The sequence below is a fragment of the Anguilla anguilla genome, chromosome 14 (assembly GCF_013347855.1).
Source record: "Anguilla anguilla isolate fAngAng1 chromosome 14, fAngAng1.pri, whole genome shotgun sequence".
Taxonomy (NCBI): domain Eukaryota; kingdom Metazoa; phylum Chordata; class Actinopteri; order Anguilliformes; family Anguillidae; genus Anguilla; species Anguilla anguilla.
Window position 1 is genome coordinate 34,247,783 of NC_049214.1, and position 27,545 is coordinate 34,275,327.

The 27,545-nt window shown below is 48.9% G+C and overlaps 1 protein-coding gene across 3 annotated transcripts in view; it reads right to left on the reverse strand.

Moving 5' to 3' along the window:
• Window positions 1–27,545, reverse strand: part of tln1 (talin 1) — a 116,379-nt gene that overhangs the window by 18,483 nt on the left and 70,351 nt on the right. For all 3 annotated transcript variants that reach the window (XM_035392076.1, XM_035392077.1, XM_035392078.1), the window contains 24 exons: window positions 26,026–26,139; window positions 25,038–25,151; window positions 23,184–23,318; window positions 22,355–22,483; window positions 21,217–21,319; window positions 19,993–20,201; window positions 18,804–18,923; window positions 17,388–17,585; window positions 16,880–17,019; window positions 15,523–15,616; window positions 14,648–14,737; window positions 12,174–12,296; window positions 10,505–10,648; window positions 9,048–9,209; window positions 8,770–8,910; window positions 7,777–7,958; window positions 7,109–7,241; window positions 6,050–6,151; window positions 5,267–5,437; window positions 4,459–4,707; window positions 3,923–4,042; window positions 3,230–3,376; window positions 2,366–2,532; window positions 1,920–2,103 (listed from right to left, as the gene is read on the reverse strand). In XM_035392076.1, the coding sequence (XP_035247967.1) occupies window positions 1,920–2,103; window positions 2,366–2,532; window positions 3,230–3,376; window positions 3,923–4,042; window positions 4,459–4,707; window positions 5,267–5,437; window positions 6,050–6,151; window positions 7,109–7,241; window positions 7,777–7,958; window positions 8,770–8,910; window positions 9,048–9,209; window positions 10,505–10,648; window positions 12,174–12,296; window positions 14,648–14,737; window positions 15,523–15,616; window positions 16,880–17,019; window positions 17,388–17,585; window positions 18,804–18,923; window positions 19,993–20,201; window positions 21,217–21,319; window positions 22,355–22,483; window positions 23,184–23,318; window positions 25,038–25,151; window positions 26,026–26,139 (3,471 nt within the window). The remainder of the gene's footprint in view (window positions 1–1,919; window positions 2,104–2,365; window positions 2,533–3,229; window positions 3,377–3,922; window positions 4,043–4,458; window positions 4,708–5,266; window positions 5,438–6,049; window positions 6,152–7,108; window positions 7,242–7,776; window positions 7,959–8,769; window positions 8,911–9,047; window positions 9,210–10,504; window positions 10,649–12,173; window positions 12,297–14,647; window positions 14,738–15,522; window positions 15,617–16,879; window positions 17,020–17,387; window positions 17,586–18,803; window positions 18,924–19,992; window positions 20,202–21,216; window positions 21,320–22,354; window positions 22,484–23,183; window positions 23,319–25,037; window positions 25,152–26,025; window positions 26,140–27,545) is intronic.

Consider the following 27,545-nt stretch of genomic DNA (forward strand, 5'->3'; position numbering starts at 1 on the left):
CACACGCTTCGTGCTTCACTCCGAAGAAACAAAACTGAGGAAATGACAGTCGTTTCATTTCTTTAAAAAAAAGTATTTTTCTATTCACAGTTAAGCACAAAATGCTTTGGGGTTTGACTCAGCCAAAAATTGGAAAAGGGCATCATCATCATCAGAATGAACAAAGACCTCACAGACATCATGGGGATCTTCTCAAAAACAGGTTTTATCAGTTCAGCGATGTCTGTTCTTTTTATTTTACTTTATCAGGGCTTAGCGTTGCAGGGCTGCACTGTAAATCGATTTGTACATTTTTTTTTGTACACATACATTAATAGAACAGCAAAGATCATGAGAATTTTTGATGGCCCGAACAGACCATTCAGCCTATCGAGGCTCGTCACTGAAACTCTCACACAGGCAAAATCAAGCAGAATAGAGAAAGAAAGCTTTTTGCCATTAACAGGAGTGCTTGTAAGAGGAGGCGTCCGCATATCTAACGTTTCGGATTACTCTCACATCCTGGAACCTTCTCTGGCTGCTGCTATTTCAGCCTGACTGCCGATACGCATGAATCATTAGAGGAATCAAACTACAGGTTAATGATCTATGATGTTTCAACACTTCAGCACTTGTCATATAAATAAATATGCCTACTGCCTGCATTTTCTGAAAAAAGGTAAATGCATATATCAGCTATGATATATAAAAACATTGAAATGTAAAACGTCTTAGTCTGCTTCTATGCATGCTGCTTGCACATTCCTAATTGGCTCCATAAGTATTGATGATTAAAACGAAGAAGACGAAACAAGAAACCAGAACTGATTGTCCAATAGCGACTGCTGCTGTGTGGTACATGTGTCCAGCAGGCAAACAGCAGGGAGTGCATAAAGTCAACCTCCAGCAGTGTGAATATTCAACACAGTGCCCTGACAGAATGTCGCCATCTGCAGGTCAGCACCGGTAACACAACAAGATTTGCCTACCAACTATTGAGAAGAAAATGCACAGAGCGCATGCTCTCTTGCACCCTAAACCTCCCAAAAAATCCCCCCCAATGCCCCGTGTCTTTCTTCATCCTAATGACGGACGCCACTAATGGAGCCGACAAAGACAAACCACACCCAAAACCACAAAAACACAGATGCCTCACAAAAGAATTCCCAAATAAACGAGTGAAACAGACTTTTGGATAAACTTCCACACACACACAGAAAGGAAAAGATGTACCCACATCCTGACCCAGCAGAAAACCAGCTGAGGAATATAAGGCCTTTCCCCGTAACAAAGTGGAGGAGAAAATAAAAGAAAAGAGAAAGAGGAGTGCGTTTAACATTTCAGAGTTCACACCGTGACACAGCACCAAAACCATCACCTCTACGCCATATTGTCCACAGCCTTATCACTCCAGTACAATGAAAGCATTTGTGCCAAAGTACACAAGTCCAGTTCTGGAGGGCCACGGCGCCTCTGGGTTTTTGTGGCTCCCTATCGACCAGCAGCTGGTGTAGGCCTTGGAAACGGGGTGTGTTTGATGTAGTTAGCCCCCCAGTCATAAGAAGAACTTTATGCACACCAAAAACCAGAGCACACACTGGCTCTCCAGAAGGTTTCTAAACTTTCAACTACTCCCTACCAGTATAAATCTCCAGAAATGACTATATTCACTACCAGAAGCAACCGATATTTTAAAAATCAGCTGAAATGATCAGTAAAGGGAGGGAATGGTTTGAAGGGGAGTTTATGCAAGTAAAGGAAAGGAAACACTTTCAACTGTAGCACCATTCTCTGCTCTTATGCACAGTTCTGCTCAGTTTCAGTTTAAAAAAAACCCGGGTGAAGCGATACGAAGGCTGCGGTTTGGGGGGGAACGCCTCGTTCTTGGGGGTAAACGGCGGCAGTGGTGGTGGCGGGGAGGCGGGGGAGGGAGGGAGTACCTGGGTCTCGGGGTCCTCGGCCCCCAGGCTGGCCGCGCCCAGCTTCACCACGTCGGCCAGCTTGGTGATGGTGAGGACGGAGGACTGCGCTGCCTGTGCCAGCTTCTCCTGGCTGGCCCCCGCCCCCGACACCAGCAGCTTGGTGTCCTCCACCAGGGCTTTGGCCGTCTTCAGGATGTTCTCCCTAAACGAGAAGGGGGGTGGGGGGGGGGGGCAGAGTTTTTTACAGTTACAGGAATAAATTGTGCAAACACAACACAGGGAACTTACCCACGGTATATAATGTCAACTGAAATACTGGATCCAGAGTATTTACCAATTGCGTTGCCAAACCAAACTGGGGGAGAGGATGTTTATCGTTCGTTTTGCACCTAACCCTAGCCTGACTGAGGGGAATCTGTGACCTCAGCCGACGCCGGGCGCAGGACGTCCCGTGGCCGCCTCACCTGTGGTCGGCGAAGGTCTCGGCGTTCTCGCGGTTCAGCGTGCCGGCCGTGGCGAACATGATGGTGGTGTCCAGGTCGGCGATGATGCCGGAGACGGCGCTGGCCGCCGTGATGCAGGCCTGGGTGCCACGGTTACCGGCCTGCAGGGCAGCCAGCACGTGCGACACCTGAGGAGACGCAAACGCGCGTTAGCAACGCCGCCGTCGTGGCTACGCCGGAAAGGGCAAACAGCTGAGAGCGACGGCAGCTCACGGCAGCAGTGTGTGCCTAACCGCGCGTAACCGCGGACTGAGAGAGCTTCCCACTCGTGCTGCTGCTCGTGAGGGTAGCGTAACGGTAGCGTAACGGTTAGGGCAAGGCGCTGCTGCCATGCCCTCCAGCTGGATACTAAACCTGAACCGCTTCAGTGAATATCCAGCTGAGTAAATGGACTGCATGAAAAAGAATCTAAGCCAGATAAGATCAGGATAAGATCTCTATTTGACTGCCTGCTGAATGGCTAAAGTGTAAAATGAAAAGTCATCCATTACAGACAGTCGCAGGCTGCTCTCTAAGCTGTAAGCCCTCCGCTAAGCCCCAGCTCAGTGTCAACGCAGCACTGAGAGAAATCCCCATCAGGAGTCAGCCCCACAAGCGTGGTGAGACTCAGGAGGGAGAGAAACAAGGGCAGGGGAGCGGCCACCCGACAACCAGGAGAGCAGTCTTCAGGTTTCTGTTTTCACCCAACAACCAGAAACTAATTTAGAAACCTAGTTTACTGATCAATCTGTTTTAACTGATCATGTTAGTGCAGAGATTCCGTGGCAACCTGGTGGGGGGGGGGGGGGTCTCCCAAAGCGAGGCGGGGCTTCGCGGGCACCTCACCTTCTCGGAGACCTTGCGGGCGCCCTCGATCAGCTCCTTCTTGGTGAAGGAGTCGTTGGGGCTGCACTGCAGGGCTCCGGCTTTGGTCACCAGCCCCGTGCAGCTGAAGCCCAGCTCGTGAACCTGCTTCTTAATGTGGGATCCAATCTGGCAGCGGGACAGAGACGGGAACATGTCAGCACAAAGACTGTGGGTCACAATCTGGCAGGGTGGAGACCAATGTGAAAAGAAGAGAGGAAATAATTAATGCCACAGGGCGCTATATGACAAGTTGAAGCAGGAAGTGATGCACCAGTGTAGTGTGGCAGTTAAGAGAACTGAATTTATAGCTCAGAGCTTGCAGGCTCAAATCCCAGGTGGAGGCATTGCCATTGTAACCTTCAGCAAGATATCTGACCTGAATTCCTTAAATAAAATATCTAGCAATACAAATGGATGTAATGTGTACAGATAATAATGAAAATGTTATTAAAGCTGCTCTGGAAAGGTCTGGTATGTATAATGGTGGAACATAAACCTGGGAGGACATGAAGATAATCCAAGTTATTAACAATAGCCCTAATATGGGACCGTATATCACAAGAACAATATCCATAATAAGGGACCTAATCTTGCATTGACAGTGAGGTCACTATTACATCACACTAAGCGCAATGCTGGACCTGAGCCAGACACTGATATTGCTCCCAGTACCTCGTCGTTCTCAGCTGTAATGGCGGCACACTTGGCCTCTGTGGCGAGCTCTCCGAACTCGCTGGTCAGCTGATTGGCCAGGCCTCCCAGCTCATCAGGGTTGGTGTTGGATTTAGTCACCTGGAAGGAAGACAAGTTACGTAAGAAGCAAAAAATTTAAACGGTGTTAAAATACCTTTCCTGGAATTCCAGGGCTACAACAACCCACCAGAAACCTCATGGGACATTAGAGGGATAAGTTTCATTTCAATTTACTCGTTTCGGAAAATGGATTCAACATATGAACTGAAATGGAAAAATAGTCCAGGAACTGAAGATGCCAGCAATACTCTTCACAGATTTTTAAATGAAAGAAATGGAATTTCACTTCATTTTTGAACCGACTGCAATTCAAAAAAGAAGGACATCATATTTTCCTCCGTCGCAAATTTCATAAGCGTTTATTATGAACGGACTGCAGTGAAGCGGAGCTGATCCGGCGCTGTGGCGGTCCGGCGCTGTGGAGGTCCCTGTCTGACGCACGCTCGCTCACTCACCATCTCCTGCACCGTGACGGCGATGGCCTTGGCCGTCTTCACCATGGTGGTCTGGTAGTCCACGAAGGCTCCCTCGGGCTCCTCGCCCGGGCCCTCCTCCATCTTGTTGATGGCCTGGTTGATGGAGTCCACCATGCCGCCGACGGCGCCCGCCGCGCTCGCCGCCTCGCCCAGGGTGGCCGCCAGGTCGTCCACCGCCTCCTTCATCATCTGCACCGACTCCTCCAGGGCCTCCTGGGTGTGGGCCGCCTGTGGGTCGGAAAACGGACACGGACACGCCGGTTACCACGGTGACAGGGCCTGCTAGTCGAGGCTGCGGCGAGACAGCCCTGGAAATGGAGCACCCTCCCACTCCACCCCCACCCAGCTCGCCCCACTCCACCCCCACCCAGCTCCCCCCACTCCACCCCCACCCAGCTCCCCCTCATGTGCCAACAGCATCTTTAAAAAGCTCTCATTTGTGCCATCTACTGACACTAATAAAGGCTTTTCAAAAACACTGTTGACACTTTTCACAAAAGCAGTCAAATCATTGAATATGTGTTATGTGTGGCTTTGAAACAGGGAGAACTTGAGAGAGGGACTGTATTTGGGTTGGGTGTGACCATGTCATGGGTGAGGGTTAATTTTTATGGGTAGGGTATGGCCATGTGATAGAGGGAGGGCTCATATTTGGGGATGGTGGAGGGTTAGGCCAAATGATGCGGGAGGGTTAAGTCTTAGGTTTTTTAGGTTCGGGTGTAGCCAGGAAGGGTTGATACTGTATGTTGGTAGGGTGTGGCCGCGTGGGGTAGGGTGTGGGGCGCACCTTGGGGTTGCCGCCCGCCTCCTTGGCGGTGTAGAGCATCTGCAGGGCTGATTCGGCCAGCGTCTTGGTCTGGTCCAGCACGTTCATCTGCTGCTGGCTGTTCAGGATCTTGGAAGCCGTGCCGATGGCAGCCATGATGAGGGGCTCGAAGTAGCTGACCATCTGAGACACCTGGACACACACACACACAATATATGAGCATTTTCAATGACGATCCTGAGATAGTATTATGAGGAATATTAAAGATTGCGGGTTGCCCATTATTCACTGCCCCCCCCCCCGCAAGTGGAGAGTCCACCCTGTTGCCCCACAATCTCCCTATCCAATCTCTGACCCTTTTTAATTGTTGATCTACTAAACCTCAGTACAAGCACTGTTTGCTTTTTGTTCACACTGCATTTTACCAGTTTCACATTAATACTTTTTAATCCTGTTCTTAACAATGTTTTGTTCAACTGTGCTGTATAATCCATGTTTAATCTGTCTATGATCTAATGTTCATTTCAATAAGAATAGCATACAGCTAAGCATCTGTTGAAACTGGGACCGGTGATATAAGCTGAAAATAATAAAAATGCACCTTTTGTTTACTCTCCGTCCTCAACAGCATATAACTTTTATATTGTAAATATTACACACATATTGTTGTATTTCTAATCCTCCCTCACTTATGAAACTACATTAGTGCATTGTGATGTCATCATTATGAGACTAACAAACCCCCCCTGGTGCTGCAGGTGCGCTTCCTGGTCATGTGACGGCGCCCTGGCCGTACGGACTCACCTTGTGTCCCAGCTGCGAGGCCTCGGAGCGGGCAGCGACGGCCACTGGCTCGATCAGGTGGCTGATCTCCTGCACCGAGGCGGCCATCTGCTCGTGCAGCGCCTGAAGGGGGGGGGGGGCAAGGAGAAACACGAGAGAGCTTCATCTCCACGGCCAGTCACACATCAGCCCCCCCAAAAACCCCATAATCACACTGCATGGGCTCAATTCCATTTGAATTCTGCTAGTTCAGCAAATAAAAATATTGCCCATATTCCATACAGATCTTTAAATTGACGAATTGAACTTCAGCAAGTGAAATATTATCCATTTTGCAGGCAGATGTTTCAATTAACTAACTGAACTGAAAATCATTTGTTAAAGTGAATTAATTTAAATTCAGTTTTGGAATATAAAAATTCTAATATTGTCTTAAGATGGGTTTAAAATGAATGAACTGAATTTAAGCTGATTTCCTGTATTGACCTAATTGAAACGTACTGAATAATTTGTAATGGAATTAACGCCAGCCCCGTAGGTTCACAACATCACACTACTTCGGCTGGCAAAGTCACAAAAGCACACAGAGCATAAATTAGCAGCAGAATAATTTTCACTTCAAACAGCACCCGCTGTAAGGTGTGCTGTGTGGAAAAACTGAAAGCTCTTGTTTTTCTAAAGTGTGATTTCCCTTGAACCATTTCACTGAGTGGTCAGGTGACCTAGCAACAGAACGTGCAGAAGGTCCGCCACACATTCTTCAGTCTCACCACATATTCGGCACCTGTGAAAATTTTTGTCCTCTGCTTCTTAATTACAGGCGGCTTTTGTTTGGTGCTATGTTACAACACCAACTTCCACTTTCTCAGCAATGCACTTGTTCACAACCCGTAATATTAAAATTCACAGAAGTAGCAACACCTTGGAGAATCTCAGCTTCATGGTACATAAACAGAATTTTCAGTGTTAGGAAAACAAAGCTGAGTATCCTGCGCATTTACGGACTCTGGGGTTCTGTTCAGCACAGCGCTGGGTGACCCAAGGGGGGCCCCCGGATACGGTTGCCATGGGCAGCGGTACCTCGTGAGAGATGTCCTCTCTGGGGGTGAGCTGCTGGCTGATGGCGGCCAGGGAGGCCTGGTCAACCTCGCGGATGCAGTTGTTGAGCACATCGATCGCCTCGTCGCACTCCCTCTGGCCCGGGGCCTTATCTCTGCAGAGGGGGGAGCGTAAGGGTGAACACGTGGACATGAATGGGGGTGTGGGGGGGGGCTACTGCGGGTGGCCATCTCACTGCCTGTGACCATGCAATTAGAGGGCCCCCCTCTGCCATTAGCACAAACAGTTCTTAAAGGTACAGTACATTTTGTGGTGCCCATTCCAGATTCCATAGTGCACTGAAATACGGCACATTCAAGGAACATTTTTATTCTAATTTCTAGTTATACTGCTTGAGAGTTTAATTACATAATGACCCACCATGACAAATCAATTGTAACAAATGAGAGGTTTTTACAAATAATGATTTTTACAAAAATTAAAGTTTATAACCATAGTGAAATGGAAGGTGATTCACAACACATTAATCTATAGCAACACAGCAACAGTCAACCAATCATCAATTCAATTTCAATTCAGTCAAGTCCATTAACATTTAAAGGTAATTAGCTCATTGAAAATCCTCATAGAACATCATTTGGATCTTTAAAATTGTGATTTTTTCTTTGTTAAGTGGGCACATGGCGCACCTCATGTTGGTGATGAGCTTCTTGATGGAGTCGGACACGGTCCTTGAGTGGCCGGCCAGCACCGACCAGTTGGGCGGGTCTTTCGGGTTGACGGCCAGGGAGCGCGCGGTCTGGATCAGGCCCGTGGAGCTCTCCAGCATGGTCTTCGCCGCCGCCACGATGGGCTCCATCGCGGCCAGGCCCTGGGGATGAGGAGGGCGATTCCTTTTATCACATTGTACGCTGGTGTTCTCCCAGTTAGGAACAAATAAACTGTGTGCCAGTACAGGAAACCACAGCCAAGCAGCCACGCTCTCTGCTAATAAACATGACGTCTGCCACCGCTACTTTTCACTCTGGGCTCAACTCGTCAGCCTTGCACACTGACCACTGAATCAGAGGAAGAGACTTCAGAAGAACCCTTCATCTGTAGCGTTGCCAGGCAGAATGTGGGTGCCAGATTGGACCAATGGGGGCGGGGGTGCTCGTGCTCCATGAGACAAGGATGTCCGAGGGTGACACGAAGGCCAGTGAATCACTGCCCTGCGTGGCTGCTAGCCAAAGGTGGCATGGTCCAGATTCGATAGTTCTGCCTTAACAGGAAGAGCCACCCAGCAGGCTGGCCATGCTATTATTGAGATGCCTCATCTGGATTAATGTGAGACATCTGCCAGAGACGTGCACTGTAGCAGCACTAAACCCCTGGTGAAAGCCCACTCAGCTTAACCCTGCTGACCCCTGACCTCCCAGCCTGGTGCTGTCAGTTTACCCAGCACATGGTGCTTTGAGGGTTTATCACATACTAGTGTACAGAGAAAACTGAACACAAAAAAATGACTGAATTTTGATGCCCTCAATGACACCACTAGCCTGAGTATAAATATCTAAGGTATGCCCATTGCAGATCTGCGGCCAGGCTCACAGGATCTACATCGCCACACTGGGATGTTCTCAGTAGATTTTGAGGCGTTCCTCCAACCCCCGTGCGGGGGACAGGGTCCCGAGCAGACGTACCTCCGGGCTGATCTGGGCCGGGACGCTGGCGAACTCGGGGTTAGAGGCGAAAGCGGTGAGGTTGTCCACCGCCTCGATCAGCGGGCCCGTGGCCGCCTTGCATTTCTCGCGGTTCTCCTCGTTGAACGCTCCGTCCAGGGCCTGGGGGTACGGGGGCAGAGAAGGGAAAACACCTCAGACGCACGTTTCGTTCCATACCCCACGCGACTCAGACGGGACGCAGACGACGGCGTCTCATGCGCTTAAGTTCCGTGCCGCCGTCCTCCCGGGAAGCGTACCTTGATGGACTTGACGAGATTGGCCGTGCTGTTGGCCACCTCCTTGGCCGACTGGACGAACTGTCGCTTAGCAACGGGGTTGGACGTCTTGGAGGAGGCGAGCCGGCAGGCGTTGCAGAGGGCGGACGTGTGTTTGGCGACAATGGTGGCGGCGGAAAGGACCTTGGGAGACAGAGGCGTGCGCGTTATTGACAGAAACGGAACAGAAGCAGCTTCACCCCCCCGCCACCCCCCACGTTAAGCAGCTGTGAGATAAGGGTCGCAGCTTTCTCGGTAGCGGGGAGGAAAAAAAACACTGGCTTTATTTCACACAAAGATGGTCTGCAGAAGGAAAAAAAACAGCCGGCTAAATTTACCTCCGATACCGTTACATCACCAGACTCACTGTTTATCCTGGTCTGAAAAGCGAAAAAACCCCAGCATGAGTCCTTCGGTGCAGTCGCAATAGGCGCTCGATGCAAACCAGCGGGTGGAGAAATAATACCGCTCAAATTGGGGTTTCTCAGAATTCAATGGAGCAAAGAGGAAGTCGCACAGATATAGCTAATTGCAGGCCTGGCGGGGGGGTGGGGGGGGGGCGTATGCTAACACAACTTTAAGATTTTCTGCTGTAGATTAGCTGCTTTTAGCTTTGAAAGCCACTTAATGAGAAGCTGCTGTTGGCGTGTGTGACGGGAATTTTCTAAACGGGGTCATGACCCTGTTTTTTTGCCTCACTTCCATACGGTTACTAAGCAACCCAAAAAGAGACCCCAACTGACCTTACAAAACCCCCTCGGTTAACCGTGACAGGATATCTCACAGAATATTGTATGCTATTCTATCCTGCTTATTAAAGGAAACTACAGAAGGGGATTTTTTTACATTTCTGTTTATACTTTTTGCAGAAAGCTTCCATCAAGATAAAAATATATTTTCATGGGAAACCTGACCGAGAGGTTACAGCACACAGCCCAAAAACAATGAGAAACAGTACAAAACAACAACCAGCAAACAACAGGAGTGTTTACTTACTTGTAAACAAAACCTCAGGGATACTCTTTAATCACACATAGTGATTACGCAGTTTTATAAATGATAGAATCATAGGAAAGAAGAATTTCATCCTGACTACTGGTGAAAATGAATTCTGCTTCTAGTAACGTGAAAGGACCTTTACTGGTGTCTAAAGAGTAAAAGTATTTAAAACAAAGTATTAAATGTTTTTTAACAAAATACAAGTGTCTGGAATGACAAAAATATATTGCAGTAAGGTTCTTAAGATTAAGACCACAGACTCATGTCCCCTATAGGGGACAAAAATAAATAGTTGGGTGTTAGGAGAATAGGGTCTTGGGTCTTGTTATTTTTCTTAGGAGGTCTTAGGAGGACCCAGATCCATAGCACGGGCCCATACAGTAGCAGAGATAGTAGTGCTGTTCTCTCAGGGTTACAGTGCGTGGCACAGGAGCGCTTACCTGGGACTGGGTGCAGGCCGGGTCGGTCAGGTTCTGGCAGGCCATCTGGATGGACTGGTTGGCTCGGGCAAACTGGGCCGGGTCCACCAGGCCCTTCTGGCCGGCGTGGCTGTTGGCGTCCGAAACTGCGACCAGGTAGGCGGCCTGTGAGGGGAGAAGAGCGTTCAGAGCTTTCTACCCAGACTGCACTGCGACTCACCGTCGGTCCGGGAGGGCAAGCTTGTGAACCAGTCCAGGTTCTCCCTGGCTGCTCAGAACCACAGAAACAATATAGCAACTGCACTGGATGCTGCAGCAGTTTAACAAAGGCTGTCATAAAAAATGACAATTTGGTGCCTAATCCCCCGTTTGTTATGAAAAATCGAAAAATGCCTCCAGGACCAGAACTGCGCATGTCTTCGAAACATTTCCACTTAATTATTTTCATGATATGTTTTTATATGTTTTTATTTGCAGAAATACCATATTTCCTTCCGCGGTAGCTACGACCCCTCAAAAGAAGACACTCTGAAAGTGTAGCGAGACATGAAGAGGGAGAAAAGCAGGAGCCCCAGCCCTTTGTTCCAGCGCTCTGGTGTTGAAGCATTCTGCTGAATGATGACTCACTGGGCTTTTAAAAGCACACAATGACTGCTTCACTTACAATTGAGAGCGAGTGTGTGTACGAATGTGGCAGTGTTTGTGTGAGTGTGTGTGTGTGCATGTATATGTGTGTAGGTATGTCTGTGTGGGCGTGCATGTGCGTGTGTGTGAGTGTGTGTGTGTGTGAGTGTGTGTGTGAGTGTGTGTGTGTGTGAGTGTGTGTGTGTGTGTGTGTAGGTGTGTGGGCATGCATTAGTGTAAGTGTGTGTGTGTGTGTGTGTGTCTGTGTGGGCGTGCATTTGTGTGTGTGAGTGTGTGTGTGTGTGTGTGTGTGTGAGTGTGTATGTGTGTAGGTGTGTGTGTAGGTGTGTGTGTGTGTGTGTGTGTGAGTGCGTTTGTCTTTGTTGAAACTCGGCCAGTGCTAAGCACTAAAATATGAGTGACACGCCGCTCCCACACAGCCGCTTCCCACGCAACAGTGCAGACCAGAAGCATCAGGATCCGTTCAGCTTCCACACTCCATTTCTAACAACGGATGCGGGTCTGGGTGCATATTAGCCAATCTGTCGGAGACTCCCCCCCCCCCCCCCCCGCCCCCCTGTGTGGCGTTTCAGCAGAGAGTCTGCGACAGATTGGCTAACATGCACCCAGACCCTATCCCACCGTCCCACCCCAAACCCTGTCCACTCCCAGACCCTGTCCCACCCCCCCAGACCCTGTCCACCCCCAGACCCTTATCCACTCCCAGACCCAGTCGCAGCCCCAGACCCTGTCCACCACTAAACCCTGTCTACTCCCAGACCCTGTCCACTCCCAGACCCTGTCCCACCCCCCCAGACCCTTATCTACCCCCAGACCCTGTCCCACCCCCCAGACCCTTATCCACCCCCAGACCCTGTCCACCACTAAACCCTGTCCACCCCCAGACCCTTATCCACCCCCAGACCCTGTCCCACCCCCCCAGACCCTTATCCACCCCCAGACCCTGTCCCACCCCCCCAGACCCTTATCCACCCCCAGACCCTGTCCCACCCCCCCAGACCCTTATCCACCCCCAGACCCAGTCTGCTGTGCACGGGGGGCTCACCTGAGACGCGGCTTCGGTCAGCCCGCACAGGGCCTTGGAGGCGGAGCTGACCGAGTCGCCAAACTCTGGCAGATTGCTGTTTTTGGCATTGTGGGAAATCCCCGCCATGGCTTCTCCCAAGACCTGCGCAATGCAGAAAATAAAACAAGACTTTATATATTTGAAAAATATTAAAAATAGCTAATAAAAAATCAACAGAAAGCAAGACTTTTACTAAAAGTGTCAGAGGAATTTTTGTTCACAACATTCAAATATTTCATATAATTACTTGGCCCAGGCTTGTGAGCATCAAAATCTACCAAGGCCAGCTCAGCAGCCTTTTTCTTGAAGCCAGACAAATATAAGATGCCTTATACTGCACATTTTACAGTTATAGATGACAGTAGACAGACTCCTCACAGCCACTGGTTTTTTGTGGTTACATACAGTTACTACTCGACAATATGCTGCACTGGAACAAATCCTGCGCTTGTCAGAAGAATTAAATCCCGAGCGCTCGATCCTGATCTGACACGCGTTACATGAACTTCAGCGCCACAGCTACAGCGCCCATGACGAATCAATTAAGGGGAATGGGCTAATTACTACACTTAAATTCAGGAACTTGTCACCAGTCATTAATGTATCCCTCTGTCCCTCAGCTGTGTTTAATGGGCCAAGACTTGGACCAAACACAGCTGAAAAGAGTTGCAGAGGAAACAAGAAAACAACGCAACGAGTATGTACGAGCGATTAGACTCTGTAAACAGAGCGGTACGTACGAGTGATTAGACTCTGTAAACAGAGCGGTATGTACGAGTGATTAGACTCTGTAAACAGAGCGGTACGTACGAGCGATTAGACTCTGTAAACAGAGCGGTACGTGCGAGTGATTAGACTCTGTAAACAGAGCGGTACGTACGAGCGATTAGACTCTGTAAACAGAGCGGTACGTACGAGTGATTAGACTCTGTAAACAGAGCGGTACGTGCGAGTGATTAGACTCTGTAAACAGAGCGGTACGTACGAGTGATTAGACTCTGTAAACAGAGCGGTATGTACGAGCGATTAGACTCTGTAAACAGAGCGGGATGTACGAGCGATTAGACTCTGTAAACAGAGCGGTATGTACGAGTGATTAGACTCTGTAAACAGAGCGGTACGTACGAGTGATTAGACTTTGTAAACAGAGCGGTACGTACGAGCGATTAGACTCTGTAAACAGAGCGGTACGTGCGAGTGATTAGACTCTGTAAACAGAGCGGTACGTACGAGCGATTAGACTCTGTAAACAGAGCGGTATGTACGAGTGATTAGACTCTAAACAGAGCGGTACGTACGAGTGATTAGACTCTGTAAACAGAGCGGTACGTGCGAGTGATTAGACTCTGTAAACAGAGCGGTACGTACGAGCGATTAGACTCTGTAAACAGAGCGGTACGTACGAGTGATTAGACTCTGTAAACAGAGCGGTACGTGCGAGTGATTAGACTCTGTAAACAGAGCGGTACGTACGAGTGATTAGACTCTGTAAACAGAGCGGTACGTGCGAGTGATTAGACTCTGTAAACAGAGCGGTATGTACGAGTGATTAGACTCTGTAAACAGAGCGGTACGTACGAGTGATTAGACTCTGTAAACAGAGCTTTACGTACGAGTGATTAGACTCTGTAAACAGAGTGGTATGTACGAGTGATTAGACTCTGTAAACAGAGCGGTACGTACGAGTGATTAGACTCTGTAAACAGAGCGGTACGTACGAGTGATTAGACTCTGTAAACAGAGCGGTACGTACGAGTGATTAGACTCTGTAAACAGAGCGGTACGTACGAGTGATTAGACTCTGTAAACAGAGCGGTACGTACGAGTGATTAGACTCTGTAAACAGAGCGGTATGTACGAGTGATTAGACTCTGTAAACAGAGCGGTACGTACGAGTGATTAGACTCTGTAAACAGAGCGGTATGTACGAGTGATTAGACTCTGTAAACAGAGCGGTATGTACGAGTGATTAGACTCTGTAAACAGAGCGGTATGTATGAGTGATTAGACTGTAAACAGAGCGGTACGTACGAGTGATTAGACTGTAAACAGAGCGGTATGTACGAGTGATTAGACTCTGTAAACAGAGCGGTACGTACGAGTGATTAGACTCTGTAAACAGAGCGGTACGTACGAGTGATTAGACTCTGTAAACAGAGCGGTATGTACGAGTGATTAGACGCCGTAAACAGAGCGGTACATACGAGTGATTAGACGCCGTAAACAGAGCGGTATGTACGAGTGATTAGACTCTGTAAACAGAGCGGTACGTACGAGTGATTAGACTCTGTAAACAGAGCGGTACGCACAAGTGATTAGACTCTGTAAACAGAGCGGTATGTACGAGTGATTAGACGCTGTAAACAGAGCGGTACGTACGAGTGATTAGACGCCGTAAACAGAGCGGTTGAAGCTTCAGCGCTAACAGAAACTCAAACCAAACCGAACTGTACCTTGGAGTTCTCCATGACGCTGTCGATGCAGTCGAAGTAGGACAGGTCACTCACTGCCTCCGTGGGGTTCTCCAGCATCCCCCGAACCGTCTAGAGAGGGGGGTTAAAGAGTGGTTAGCGGGGCTTGGGGGTGGGGGGGGGGGGTACAGCTATGCTGTTCAGGACAGGGCACTGTAGCACAAAGGGTCTAAACAACAATCCCCCACCGTCTCACACTAGGTCTGTCTCTAGAATAAATGCAGGAATCACACTCCCAGCAATGTTCACAATGTTCACGATATTCATAATTCCTCAAAAAGGTAAGTGAGACACAAGAACAGATTGTTTCTGAATCTGCTAGCAGAACCACCGGCATTAAATATTTACTCACTCTGCCTGCTCTCAGTATCTGAACAGAAGAGAAAGCCCGGGCACTAACTAATCAAAGTTGAAGTCAAAGTTTAGTCTACTTTTTTGCAGTTACACATCCCCACAACACAGGGAAAATTGAACATTAAAACAGAACAATAAATCATTTTCTCCAGTTCTCAAATAGCGTCTGCGCACACTGACCCACAGAGCAAGATGACGACGGGCTGCATTTCGCAAACGTAACCGCGCGTCACCACCGCGTATTCCGATAAGTTTCAGACAAAAGTCAAATTTCACAGATGTCACACGTAGAGAAAAGCGCGCTGGCTACCGCCCCTCGGGGGTTCAGGGGCGATCGACAGGTAGGTGGCGGGTCCTCTTCCCGTGTTCCAGCAGCGATCACGCCCCGTTCCGAGGGGCCCGGCTGGATCCTTCGGCGCTCTTCCAGGCGTGAGTCGTCCTGAGAGGCTGCGCTGCGAGAGAGAGAGACACAGACGCGACAGGGAGAGAGAGAGAGCGCGTACCTCCAGCTCGCGCAGCGCATTGTCACACTCCTTCTGCCCCGGTGCCTGCTGGGTGCACATGGTGATTAGCTGGTTGATGCTGTCAGTGACGGCACTGCGAGGAAGAGAGAGAGAGAGCGCGTGAGAGGGAGAGAGGGGGAGAGGGAGAGAGAGGGGGAGAGGGATAACAAGGATGTGAGCCAGGCATAAGTGCGATGGGAGATTAGAGAAGGAGAGGGAGGGAAAGAAAGAGACAGTGGTAGAGATGAAGGGAGAAAGAGAGGGAGGGGGGAGAGAGGGAGGGATAGAGAGAGCGAGAGTCATGGCTCGCCCACACGCGCTGCAGCGCTTGGCATTTACAGCTACCTATCCGCGGGAGCCCTCTCTGGGATGCCTCGCTCAGAGAGAGAGGGAGGGAGAGAGAGAGGGAGAGAGCAATGGAGAGAGAGAGAGAGAGAGGGAGAGAGGGGGGTTTACCATTCCAGCATTCTCAACAGAAGCAGCGAAGGGGGACGTGAAATTTTCACAACAACCCTGTTTCAGGAGACCCCCCCACCCCCCGCCCCCTTCCCCATCACCGGGGGCCAGAGAGCATGGCCTGCACCGGTTTCATCAACGCGTGACCTCTGACCCCACCAAACACCCACCAGCGCTACGCCGACATGGCGAGAGGAAGGCCGCAGGAGTCTCTCACCAAAGCCTGTCCATCACCCGCTCCTTTACGTAAGCCCAATATTTCGGCTTTGCAAAAGGCGCCATTATGTAACCATGCCGATTTCTATGAACAGCCACAGAAAGGGCCGGGGGGGGTGCCTTACGTAATATATGCTAATTCACAGAGAGGAGAGCCCGGTACACTCTCAGCTGAGCAACCGCATGTCACCTGAGAGGCAATTTTACAATATGAGCACCACTTCACTGCTCTCTGCCCCTGTGCGTGGTCCTAGCTAAGCGAAATTAGCCTCCTCCTCAAACTGCCCACAAGAGGAGCTCTGAGGAAAGGGATGCTTCTCTGGGGCTTGGGCCTCACAGATTTGAACTACACTGCCACCATCCATCCAGGGATAATGGAGAAGGTTGTGATGTCACCTTACTCACTGAAAACAAACAGGGGGGAGCTCCACCAATCATGGAGCGCATTGGTAAAAACCAACAGAACAATGCTGACTGTGATTGGTGGACACTTTCTGGTTGTATTTCGGAATCCTGGTGGGACTTGCGAAGAAGTAGCAAGACAGTGTCTAAAAACTGCCATCGGCAATTCTATTGGTTTTTGGCATTGTGCTCCATGACTGGTAGAGTGAGCTCCTTTTGGTTTCCCAAATTTAACATCACAATCGTCTTGACAGATGTGGGGGGGGGGGGGGCAGACTCTTACCGGGCAGCGGCCGCCAGCTGGTTCTTGAGGTTGGGGGCGTTGGGGTCAGTGGAGAGGGCCTTGGCAGCCAGCAGGAGCTTGCTGGAGGACATGGAGATGGTCTTCAGGTTGGTGACCACCTGCGTCTGGTCTTCCTTTGACTGCAAATGCACCAGAGGAAAAAAATTAGAAATACAGTTCAAGATGATGTTCAATTTACCTAAAAGTAACTATTTCCCCGACATTGAAATTTGCCTTTGGCTTCATAACATAATGAAACTGACTAGAAAATGGACAAACAATACAAACCACAGCTCACCCAAAAGCAAACAAATTATTATTTTTTAAATTAAAAAAAGGAAAATGCAACCCACAGGTTGTGGTCAATCGCATTTCAATTCAGTCAATCCAGGAATTTAATTCATAATATGCACAATATTCTGTGAGCATATATAACGGTCTTCCATTAATTTCCCAGATACCACTTCCTGTTTCCTGCTTCCTCCTTCCCTCCTGCGCGGGGGCCCACCTGTGACTGTCCCGCCATGTCCACGCCCGCCTCCAGGAACTCGTTGAAGTCATGTCCGAACTTGCCCGAGGCCTTGGCCACGTCCTGGGTGGTGCCGCGGGACGCCTGCACCAGCTCGTTAGCGGACTGGTTCAGCCCGGCGGCGGCCTGGTTCAGGTTGGCCTGCGCCTCCTGGAAGCTCTTCCCACTCGCTGGGAACTGGGTTGGGTGGGGGGAGAGGAATTGAGTCAAGCATGGATCCCGCTCAAATCAGATTTACATCCACAAATTCTCAGTGATATTTGTTATGAAATGATAGCTATGATTTTCAAGTATTTATAGGTGCAATAGGCAGGGCTACTTTGAGGAAAAAGGCTACAATTTTAGGATGAACACACATTTTTGGGTGCATTATGTATAGAATATTTTGAGTCTACAATGACTGGTAGTGTAATTAAAGTGGAACTTTCCAAATTTGTTAGCACAATCAATGCACTGTTAAGAGCGTAAAGTTTAACTTTGAAACAGATCTTGAATTCATACTACACCTGTGCGAGTATTTCATTGGGAAAAAAAGTGTTATCTGGTATGGCAAGATGTCATAAGTAACATCAAGGTGTTACTGCGAATGAATGAATGAATGAATGAATTTAGCTGTCAAAACTTTTTTCCTGACTTATGAAGAACACTGGGACATTTGAGCACACTTCTACAACTTTCCAAGGGTGCAAACATTTCCACAGAATTTCGAAGACTGTGGGAACCATGACTACGGTGTATATTTGGAATTCCAAAAAAGCCAGCGCCACGCCAACTCGGACCTGCCCTCCTCCCCACCGAATTAAAACAGGATTGCAACACGTCACACAGCAGTGTCCTGAAAATAAACCCCGCCAAGTTCAGAAGACGAATCATGGCCAAACCATAATGTCATATTGGTATAAATAAGAAAAAAGAAAGTCCTTCTTGTTCTTCCTGAGAATTGTTTTCCATTCAAGACCAATGTCCTGTGACACCACCTTATGGTCGTATGAAAATCCAAACGCCCAGCCACACTATAGCCGAACGCACTGCTTTAGTAAAATGTGATTGTTTTCTCATTGCCATCGCGGTGTGGGAGTGAAGCTGGGGGAGGAGCCGTGCAGGCAGACAGTGACTCTCCAGTGCCTCAAGACTCAGCAGCCACTTCTAAAGGCCTTCAACTGAATTACCACAATAATGCAAAAATACATTCAGTTTGACTGAAATTTGATTAGAGTGAAAAGTTCAGAGGTGGGTGTATAAGATGTGTTTATGATGAGTTAAATCGAGGAATGCGGTTAGTTTTTCACTGTTTTTCTCTGGCTGACATGACTGTAAAACATGCTGTCAGAAAATCTGGATCGTATTTATTTGAGGCGGGTTCTGAATGGGCCTGTCCTCTTGGGCTTCGCTCACCGAGTTGGACAGGAGCTTCTTGCTGGCCTCCCCGACCGTCCGGATGGCATTGTCCACATCTCTCTGTCCAGGCAAGCAGTTCACACTCCTGTTCAAGGCCTGGGATACAGCCTTCGCCACCTACACACGGACACACAGACAGACAGACACACGGACAGACGGACACAGACAAAGACACAGACACACACACACACACAGACAGACACACGGACACACAGACAGACAGACAGACAGGCAAAACACACACATACAAACACACGGACACACACACATACATACAAACACACAGACACACATGCGCACACAGACAGGCACAGACACACGCACATGGACACCCAGACAGGCAAACACACACATACATACAAACACACAGACAGACAGACAGACAGAGAGACAAACACACACACGTGCACACAGACACAGGCACAAACACACACACATGCATGTACGCACAGACAGGGATACAGACATGCACACACACAGGCACACGCGCGCACACACACACACACACACACACACACACACACACAGACAGACAGACAAAGATCATCAGTGTTACTGCATTACTCCTCAAATGGAATGCAAACCATTAGCGACTACATGTGAATTTGCCTTCATATTGCAGGAACAACAGCAATTACACCTCTGACGGCAGCGGAATCTTCACAGAGATGAGACTTAAAGGACGGACCAATCAGGCCAGCACTTAAGCAAAGAGAGACGAGAACAGAGACTAATGGACCGAGCGAAAGATAAAGCGGGCATCAGGAGCCCATTTATGATGCAGAAAGGAAAGTACGAGTGCGTCTGAGCACAAGTCTCAGCGCTGCGATGCTCTGTAACCTCACGCCGTCCAAACAGACACCACAACCCAGAACCCATCCGTCCCAGCTAGGTCTGGGTCAAACACGCATTCAAAACACTTTTAACTCTTTAGATGCCATTAAACTTGTAAACGCTCCTGCAGAATATTCAACCGAACATCTCAATAACCAAAAACAATCATGTGAAACAAAAACTCTTTTTTTTTCGTAATATTGGTGAAAACAGATGCCTCTTTTAAAAATTTCCAGTCATCTGCAGGAATGTTACTGGGTATTCCAGGGGTGTGAAAGCACATTGAATGCTGGTTGTCTGACCCGGGGTCTGACCCCAGCGTCTCGGCCCCCGGGGCGACGGGGGGACCCACCTGGGCCAGTCTCTGCTGGCTGTCGGGGTCGCCGGGCTTGGCGATGGCCCTCTTGGTCTCCTCGATGAGGTTGGCCGACTTGTCCATGACGTCGGCGGCGCAGTCCAGCATGGCGTTGCCGGCCTGGGGGTCGGCCGTGTTGGCGGCCACCCCGCGCGCGGACGAGGCCAGGGAGCGCAGGGCCTGGGCAACGTCGCGAGCAGCCATGCCTGTCGGGGGGGAGAGGGGACAGGGGGGTTCCCACTAAAATCAGAGCCATATTCGTCTATCAAAATTTTCAATGACAACTTAAGGCAAATGCATCATTTTCCAAGGACCGTGTGGGTGCGATTGTCACAGCTAATATGCCTGAAATATAAAACCCTGGAGAGCTTTCGGGTCACTTCTCCTCAGTAATGTGGACTGACACTGATACACACTAGCTTCAATCAATCAACCAATCAATCAATTTTATTTGTATAGCGCTTTTAACAAAGGAGTTTTGTCACAAAGCAGCTTTACAGAGAACTGGCCCCCAAAGAGTAAAGCTAGGGCAACAGTGGCAAGGAAAAACTCCCTGACTGATAGCAGGAAGAAACCTTGAGCAGAAACGGACTCAGAGGGGGACCCCATCTCCGCAGGCAGGCCCCGGTTTGCTTCAGAACATTTTGAGTCTGCACTGACTGATGAGTGTTGATAGTGGAACTAAAGTACGGATCAGTGACGTGTTCAGTTTGTTAGCATGACTGGCACAGTGATGTTGCAAGGAATGTGCCATCAAGTTGGTAAGAAAGACGGATACCTTTTCCTTTTTACAAACTTTTTCCCTGACGTCTTAAGAAAAAAATAGGAGCATTTGTTTCTGTGACTCTCCAGGATTTTATATTTCAGAAATATTGGGACAGTGGGAGGTGCATAGCATGACTGACAGCGATAGACAGCCAATGGGACCTTCAGAGACCAAATAGCAACAGCAGGCCTCGACCTAGAGCATCCAGTCCAACAGTACCTCAAACCTTTTCATTTCACCAAAATAATCCGTTCCTATTTATACTGCATTCTATTTCAGCTTTTCATGGCTGAGGGGAGCTTGTACAGTTAGAGGTCTACATGAGCTCCCCCAGTGGTGAGTGGATGAAGCTACAGTTTCATGTAAATTGGATTATTAATAGATAGCTAGCAGTGCGAGGCCAATTCCATGTCAGTTCAGTTCACTGAGTGGGGGTTAAAGGTCACGGGTGTTACCTGTGTAGTTCTCATTGCCCTGAGTGGTTTCGCTCAGAAGCTGGGCGATGGCAGAGCTCACCGCCTTGGTGCTGGTGCCCAGATCTTGAGAACACTTCTCCAGCTGAGAGAAAAAGAAAGAGAGACAGAGGGAGAGATGAATGGAGGGAGGCGGAGAGAGGTAAGGGCAAGTGAGTGTGACAGAAGAGAGGAAGAGTGCGAGTGAGCGAGAGAGAGGAATTTAGTGAAGGAGAGAGAAAAAAAAACAGGAGAGTTTGTGAAGTGTACTTCAGGATGAATGAATGCCTGCACAGAAGACACAAACAGTTCCCAATATGTCCAGCGTGTGGTGCCATCACTAAGTGTTATCATGAGAATCACAACATTAGGACACGATGAAAGCCCCATAAAAACCACACCAGTGTTAAAGAATAATAATACATAGATCTCAGCAAGAAACACTGATATTTCTGCACTCCTTAAGCCAGCTTTAGATAAATATACTACAACAGTAATAGTGGAGGGAATCATCATTGTTTACTTCACAAGCTTACCAGAACACATTTACACCAACCCACCCCCACAACACAGAACCGCAGGAATAACTCAGATAACCAGAATCACACAGTGATCACAACGTACAGGTAGATGCCATGAATACCCAAAATTCTCTGAGATTGCTTGTTTTGAGGCAAGGTGCCAAGAGCTTGTGGCCAGAGCCACTGGTCATGTGACAGGAAGTGTAAAACTAGCAATGTGTGAGACTGCAAACTAGGTGAGCGAAGGAAACTCTGCAAGGGCCCCTCCTCTCTCGCTCTCTCACACACGCTCTCACTCTCCCTCTCTTTCTCACACATTCTCTCACTCTCATACACAGTCTCGCTTTCATGCTCTCACACACCCTCTCACTATTGCTCTCTCACTCTCTCTCACACACTCTCTCTCACTTGCTCTCTCACTCTCTCTCACACACTCTCTCTCTCTCACTTGCTCTCTCGCTCTCTCACACACTCTCTCACTCTCTCTCACACACACTCTTACACACTCTCTCCCTCTCACTCTCACACACACTCTTACACAGTCTCTCTCACACACACTCTCTCACTCTCTCTCACACACACTCTTACACAGTCTCTCTCTCTCACTCTCTCTCCCTTACCGTTTCCCCTGGCAGGGGTTTGAGTTTGCCTTCGTTAGCCGAGGTCTTGGCCTCTTGCATGTCCTTCTCCAGGCCGCGCACCACGGACAGGGCGTTGTCAATCTCCAGTGGGCCGCAGGCTTCCTGCGCCTGTCACGGAAATAGAAAGTGAGCAGGGACGACATGAAACAGGAGGTCAGGAGAGTGGACACAAAGCCGGAAGTCAGGAGAGAGGACACAAAACAGGAAGGTAGGAGAGTGGACACAAAACAGGAAGGGAGGAGAGTGGACACAAAACAGGAAGTGAGGAGAGTGGACACAAAACAGGAAGTGAGGAGAGTGGACACAAAAGAGAAAGTAACCAGGGTGGAAACATATCAGGAAGTGAGGAGAGCGTACACAGAAGAGAAAGTGAGGAGAGCGTACACAGAAGAGAAAGTGAGGAGAGCGTACACAGAAGAGAAAGTGAGGAGAGTGGACACAGAAGAGAAAGTGAGGAGAGCGTACACAGAAGAGAAAGTGAGGAGAGCGTACACAGAAGAGAAAGTGAGGAGAGTGGACACAGAAGAGAAAGTGAGGAGAGCGTACACAGAAGAGAAAGTGAGGAGAGTGGACACAGAAGAGAAAGTGAGGAGAGCGTACACAGAAGAGAAAGTGAGGAGAGTGGACACAGAAGAGAAAGTGAGGAGAGTGGACACAGAAGAGAAAGTGAGGAGAGTGGACAGTCCCTCCGGCTGTCCCTAAAGAGGACTGTCCCTAAAGAGGACAGCCGGAGGGCCCAGCTAAGTATGCTCTTAAATAGTGACTGATTAAGGAGGGCACAATGACCCCCTGCTGATGCTAATCATACCTTCTGTGCCGCGGTGCGGAGCTCGGCGAGGGCGGAGGCCAGGTTCTTGGCGCACTGGCTGAGCTGCATGGCGGAGGCCTGGTCGCTTATGGTCGGCACTGTGGCCTTGGCAGCTGTCACCATTTTGGCTCCAGGCTGTGTGCAAGGGAGTGGTCAGAGAAATACAAACAAAATTATTGCAACAGTGAAGGTTTGTTGTTGTTTCTGTAATGGTGTGAAGCACATTTCCCCCAGCTTGCTTCAGTGCACTGGTATCCTGAGAATTCAGGTACCATTCTTGCTCAACAGTAGCATTTCTTTCCTGCAGAGATGAGGCATCTTTGAAGGTGATGAGTAGTCAGCCAAAGGTTTGAGGAGAACAGTGCTGACCTTATACAGGTGTCAGGGCATTCTCAGTCATGACTGGAGAATTTATGGAACATTCTAGAACAAATCCTGTCACAGTGCTTTCCACTCATCAACCATGAGTTGCTTTGCTGTCTTCTCCTGCAGAATTTGGGATGCTGCCAGACACCTTATTAAACCACTGGCATTTCCACTTTTCCACTAGCCGCACGTCCCAGTGTTGAAGTACTGTACTTCGTCATTAATGTGTCTGCTGATGACAGCAGACATGCTAATACAGGGTACTTCACACACTGTATAAAGATGAGCCTTCCTGAATAAGCCTGAGACACATCTCAAAGATTCCTATTCTAACTACAGACAGCTCCCTCACCAAAGCAGTAGAGGGAATCACAGCCACTAGGCCCCGTCAAAGCTGTGCTCCTTTTCACTAAAAGAAATGGAAGAACTGCAATGCTACACTATTAAAGACTTTGGCAAATGAACCCTACTCTTCCAAAAAAGTCAAAATGGCCATACCATCGACATTTTTTATCTGAACCGACATGCTTTATCAACCAGATTGTGATTGAACAAAGGTAGCACTCATGCAACTTAATTTAACAAAGAACAAGAAAGGACTATTTTTAATGGCACCGTTTTTATTTAAAGCTGAAATGAACTTTTATGGAAAGCGACGCAAAAACAGGTTTAGGCTAAAGCCTATGCAAGAGCACGCACAGTTCATGAGGGGACACCAATTTGGGTAATATTTTTTTTCGGGTTCAGTACCACAGTATTCGTTTTTTCCCCACCCACTGTACTGCAACAGTAGACTCCTGCATAACTGACACCTGCATAAGCACCAACTGGATTATCCCACACCCTCATTTGAATGTAAATTTCTAATAGAGATTGACAGTCTGGCGATGTGCCCATTTTTACACATTTTGTTACACTAAAAACACATCTATGCTTGCTCTATAGACTCAAGCTAGGACCATGAGACCTCCCCCACAATAGGTGATTAAACGTCTCTGTAAGGTCCGCCCAATTCTGTTCCTGGAGATCTACCGTCCTGTGGGCTTTCATTCCAACCCAAACAAACACACCACAGTCAACAGCTGCGTAACTTGCTCAGCTGCTAATTAGTAGAATCAGGTGTGCCAGATTAGGGTTTAATGAAAACCTACAGGACGGTAGATCTCCAGGACCAGGGTCACTGCGCCGCGAAAACAATAAAAACACAGGTGGCAAACGGTTTGTTGAGTTAATTCCTTTTTGCATATTCATATCTTTAAACGGCGTCAGCTGCCGTGCTTATTTAAATTTTACCGGTCCATCCGACCTTTCATGTATCCGCCACCCCTCTGGTCTCGCCGACGTGGCTTGTGTGGGAGATAATGAACATTGGGGCTGAATGTGTCTCTGCTAGCTTAGCCTGGACGGCTCAGCAGCCTGCGCTAAGAAGCCGGCGCACGGCGCTAAGGGTCAGAGCGGTAACCGTGGAGACGGCGTGCGGGGTCCCACCTGCAGGAAGTTCTGGCCGGCCCCGATGAGGGCCAGCTGGGCGCTGGGGCTGTCGGGCTGAGACTGGCTGCCGCGGACTCCCTGGACCAGCATGGGGATCTGCTCCGCCACCACCTGCCACCGGCAAAGAGCACGTGTCAGAACAGGCCACTAACCCCCACCACCTTTCAGCCTCGAGGGAGGACTGGCACCACCACCACAGACTCTACAGAAGCACCAGATATGCAGCTCCAGCATTTCTTACGTCCTCTCTACCTTACAAGGGCTTCGGGTAGCGACAGGAGTTTCTGGTGCCGAACTGCAGTTCTGAATGTCTACTGCCACAGTATTGCACTGCTGTATTATATTATGTCACATATGTCACTGCAAATGTTCACCCGTTAGTTTCCCAGAAACAATCAAGGCTACAAAATAACCACTGCAATCAATAGCAAAAAAATACATTTCAAGAGTGCATTTAAATGTTTATTGCTTATAATGCCCAGTGAATAACTGTGGTAAAAGGACCAGGAACACAAAATGTCTGCTCATCTTTGATGGAAATTCTGAAACTATTTTTGTTTAAATACAAAGTCAGCACATGTCAGTTATATGTGTGTTCCCCCTGGTACACCTTTCGCTAAGAGCATTTTTTCAGTCCCTGTACACCCAATTTCATGAAGACACTTGCTCTTCAGTACTGCGAAAACATTACACATAAGAAAAGCTGAACTAATGAAACACTGAAATGTCTGTGCATGTGAGTCTACAGTATGCATGCAGTGAAACTGAGCATACTGTGAAACGGTACGGCGGTTTTGCCACTTCCGGGAAAGGCGCAGAACTCTGTTTCCACTCGAAACAGCGACTCCCCTGTAAGCTCAGAAGCTTACCAAGGGCAGGGGAGGTGGTTAGCGGAGGCAACGGGTGTGAACTCGGCCTGACCTCATAGAAACAGGAAGTTGGGGGGGGGGGGGGGGGAGGTTGCCGTGGCGATGCGGTGGCTCACCTTGCAGCTCTGGACGAGCTGCTGCTGGGCGGCGGGGTTCTTGTTGGTGGAGGCGGCGTGCTGAGCCGCCGCGATGGTCTGGGTGGCCGCCGCCGCCGCCTGCTTCGCCGCGTTCTGGAAGGGGGGGGGGGGAGGAGGTCAGGGTGGGGGGATGAGGGAGAGGAAGAGGGGTATAACTGTGATGCCTGTTGTTGCTCATTAAGCCAGTGCGCCCAGTTCTCAGGGGGTGTTTTTTTTCCCCCCTCGCATCTGAGACTCGACTCACTGAAAACCCACTTCCTGGTTTACTTTTCAGTTCATCAACTGAATTTCACTTCATGTACTGAATTGACTGAAGTGGAATGTACTCCAATCTAGGCCTACAGTCAGACATGGGGTACGGGTTAAAAAAAATGCACTTCCAATAAACACAGGGACTGTGCAGAGCAACCTTCGGAAAAGTCAGTTTCACAACAATCAAATTAATGTATATTCACATCACACGTAAAAGCATAAGAAATGTGGTGGAGAAGAGGATGATGATGGTGCATCTGAAAACGTTCGAGATGTAATAATCATCCTCATCTATATTAACTGTGCAGGCATGTAAGCACCACAGGAGGAAGGTCATGGCTTGATAAGAGTACACAGGTTGACAATAAAATAGTTATATTTGTGTTCCTCCTGGTACACCTCTCACTAAAAACATCTTACCTCCCACCACACGATTTCATGAAGACACTTCTACAACACAACATAAGTATGTGTGTTCCCCCCAGTACACCTTTCAGATTAAGAGCATTTTTTAAGTCCCTGTACACCCGATTATATGAAGACACTTGTTCTTCTGCACTGCAACAACATCACACTGGGACTCCACTGCCACTATAAAACAGACACTGTGCTTCTGAAATATTCGCCACTCAAGCTCACGGCCTCTGAATTACCTGGGTGGCGCATAAAGATTACACAGCGTCTCTAAGACAAACAGCAGGACACTGCTCTATGCTCTCTGTAAACTGAAGCTTAGCCCTTGACAAAACAAATTAGCTTCTGCGCGTCGGAGCACGTCGTTCGGAGCAAGCTAGTCAACGAGGCGAGCTGTGCGTCTGCGAACAAAACAAGAGGCGCGACGTGTTGCTACCGGTCCTGAGTCGGCGACGGCTCCTCTGCACTACAAAGACTACTCACTCCGAGAGCCATTCCAAGCATAGCTGCCGACAGGAGACCTCGCAGCCCGGAATCTGACTCCAAAACCCGCTCCTGATCGCGCCGCCTGAAGATCTTTTCAGGTACGAAGGGCACGGCGAGTTCTGCATTAGCATATTTTCTCTCTTTACGAGCAAACGCACTTTGCAAAACTACACATTCGGGTAACGAGTGCAGGCCGTTTCCTTATTCCTGGGCCTCTCCGAGTGAGGTGTAAACGCTGAGGGGGCTTGGAGAACCAGCTCACACCCCCTTCACGGAAAAGTAACACTGTCTACGTACGGTTAACCCCTTCGACATCAGCAACGTTTCTGCAGATCATTGATCATTTT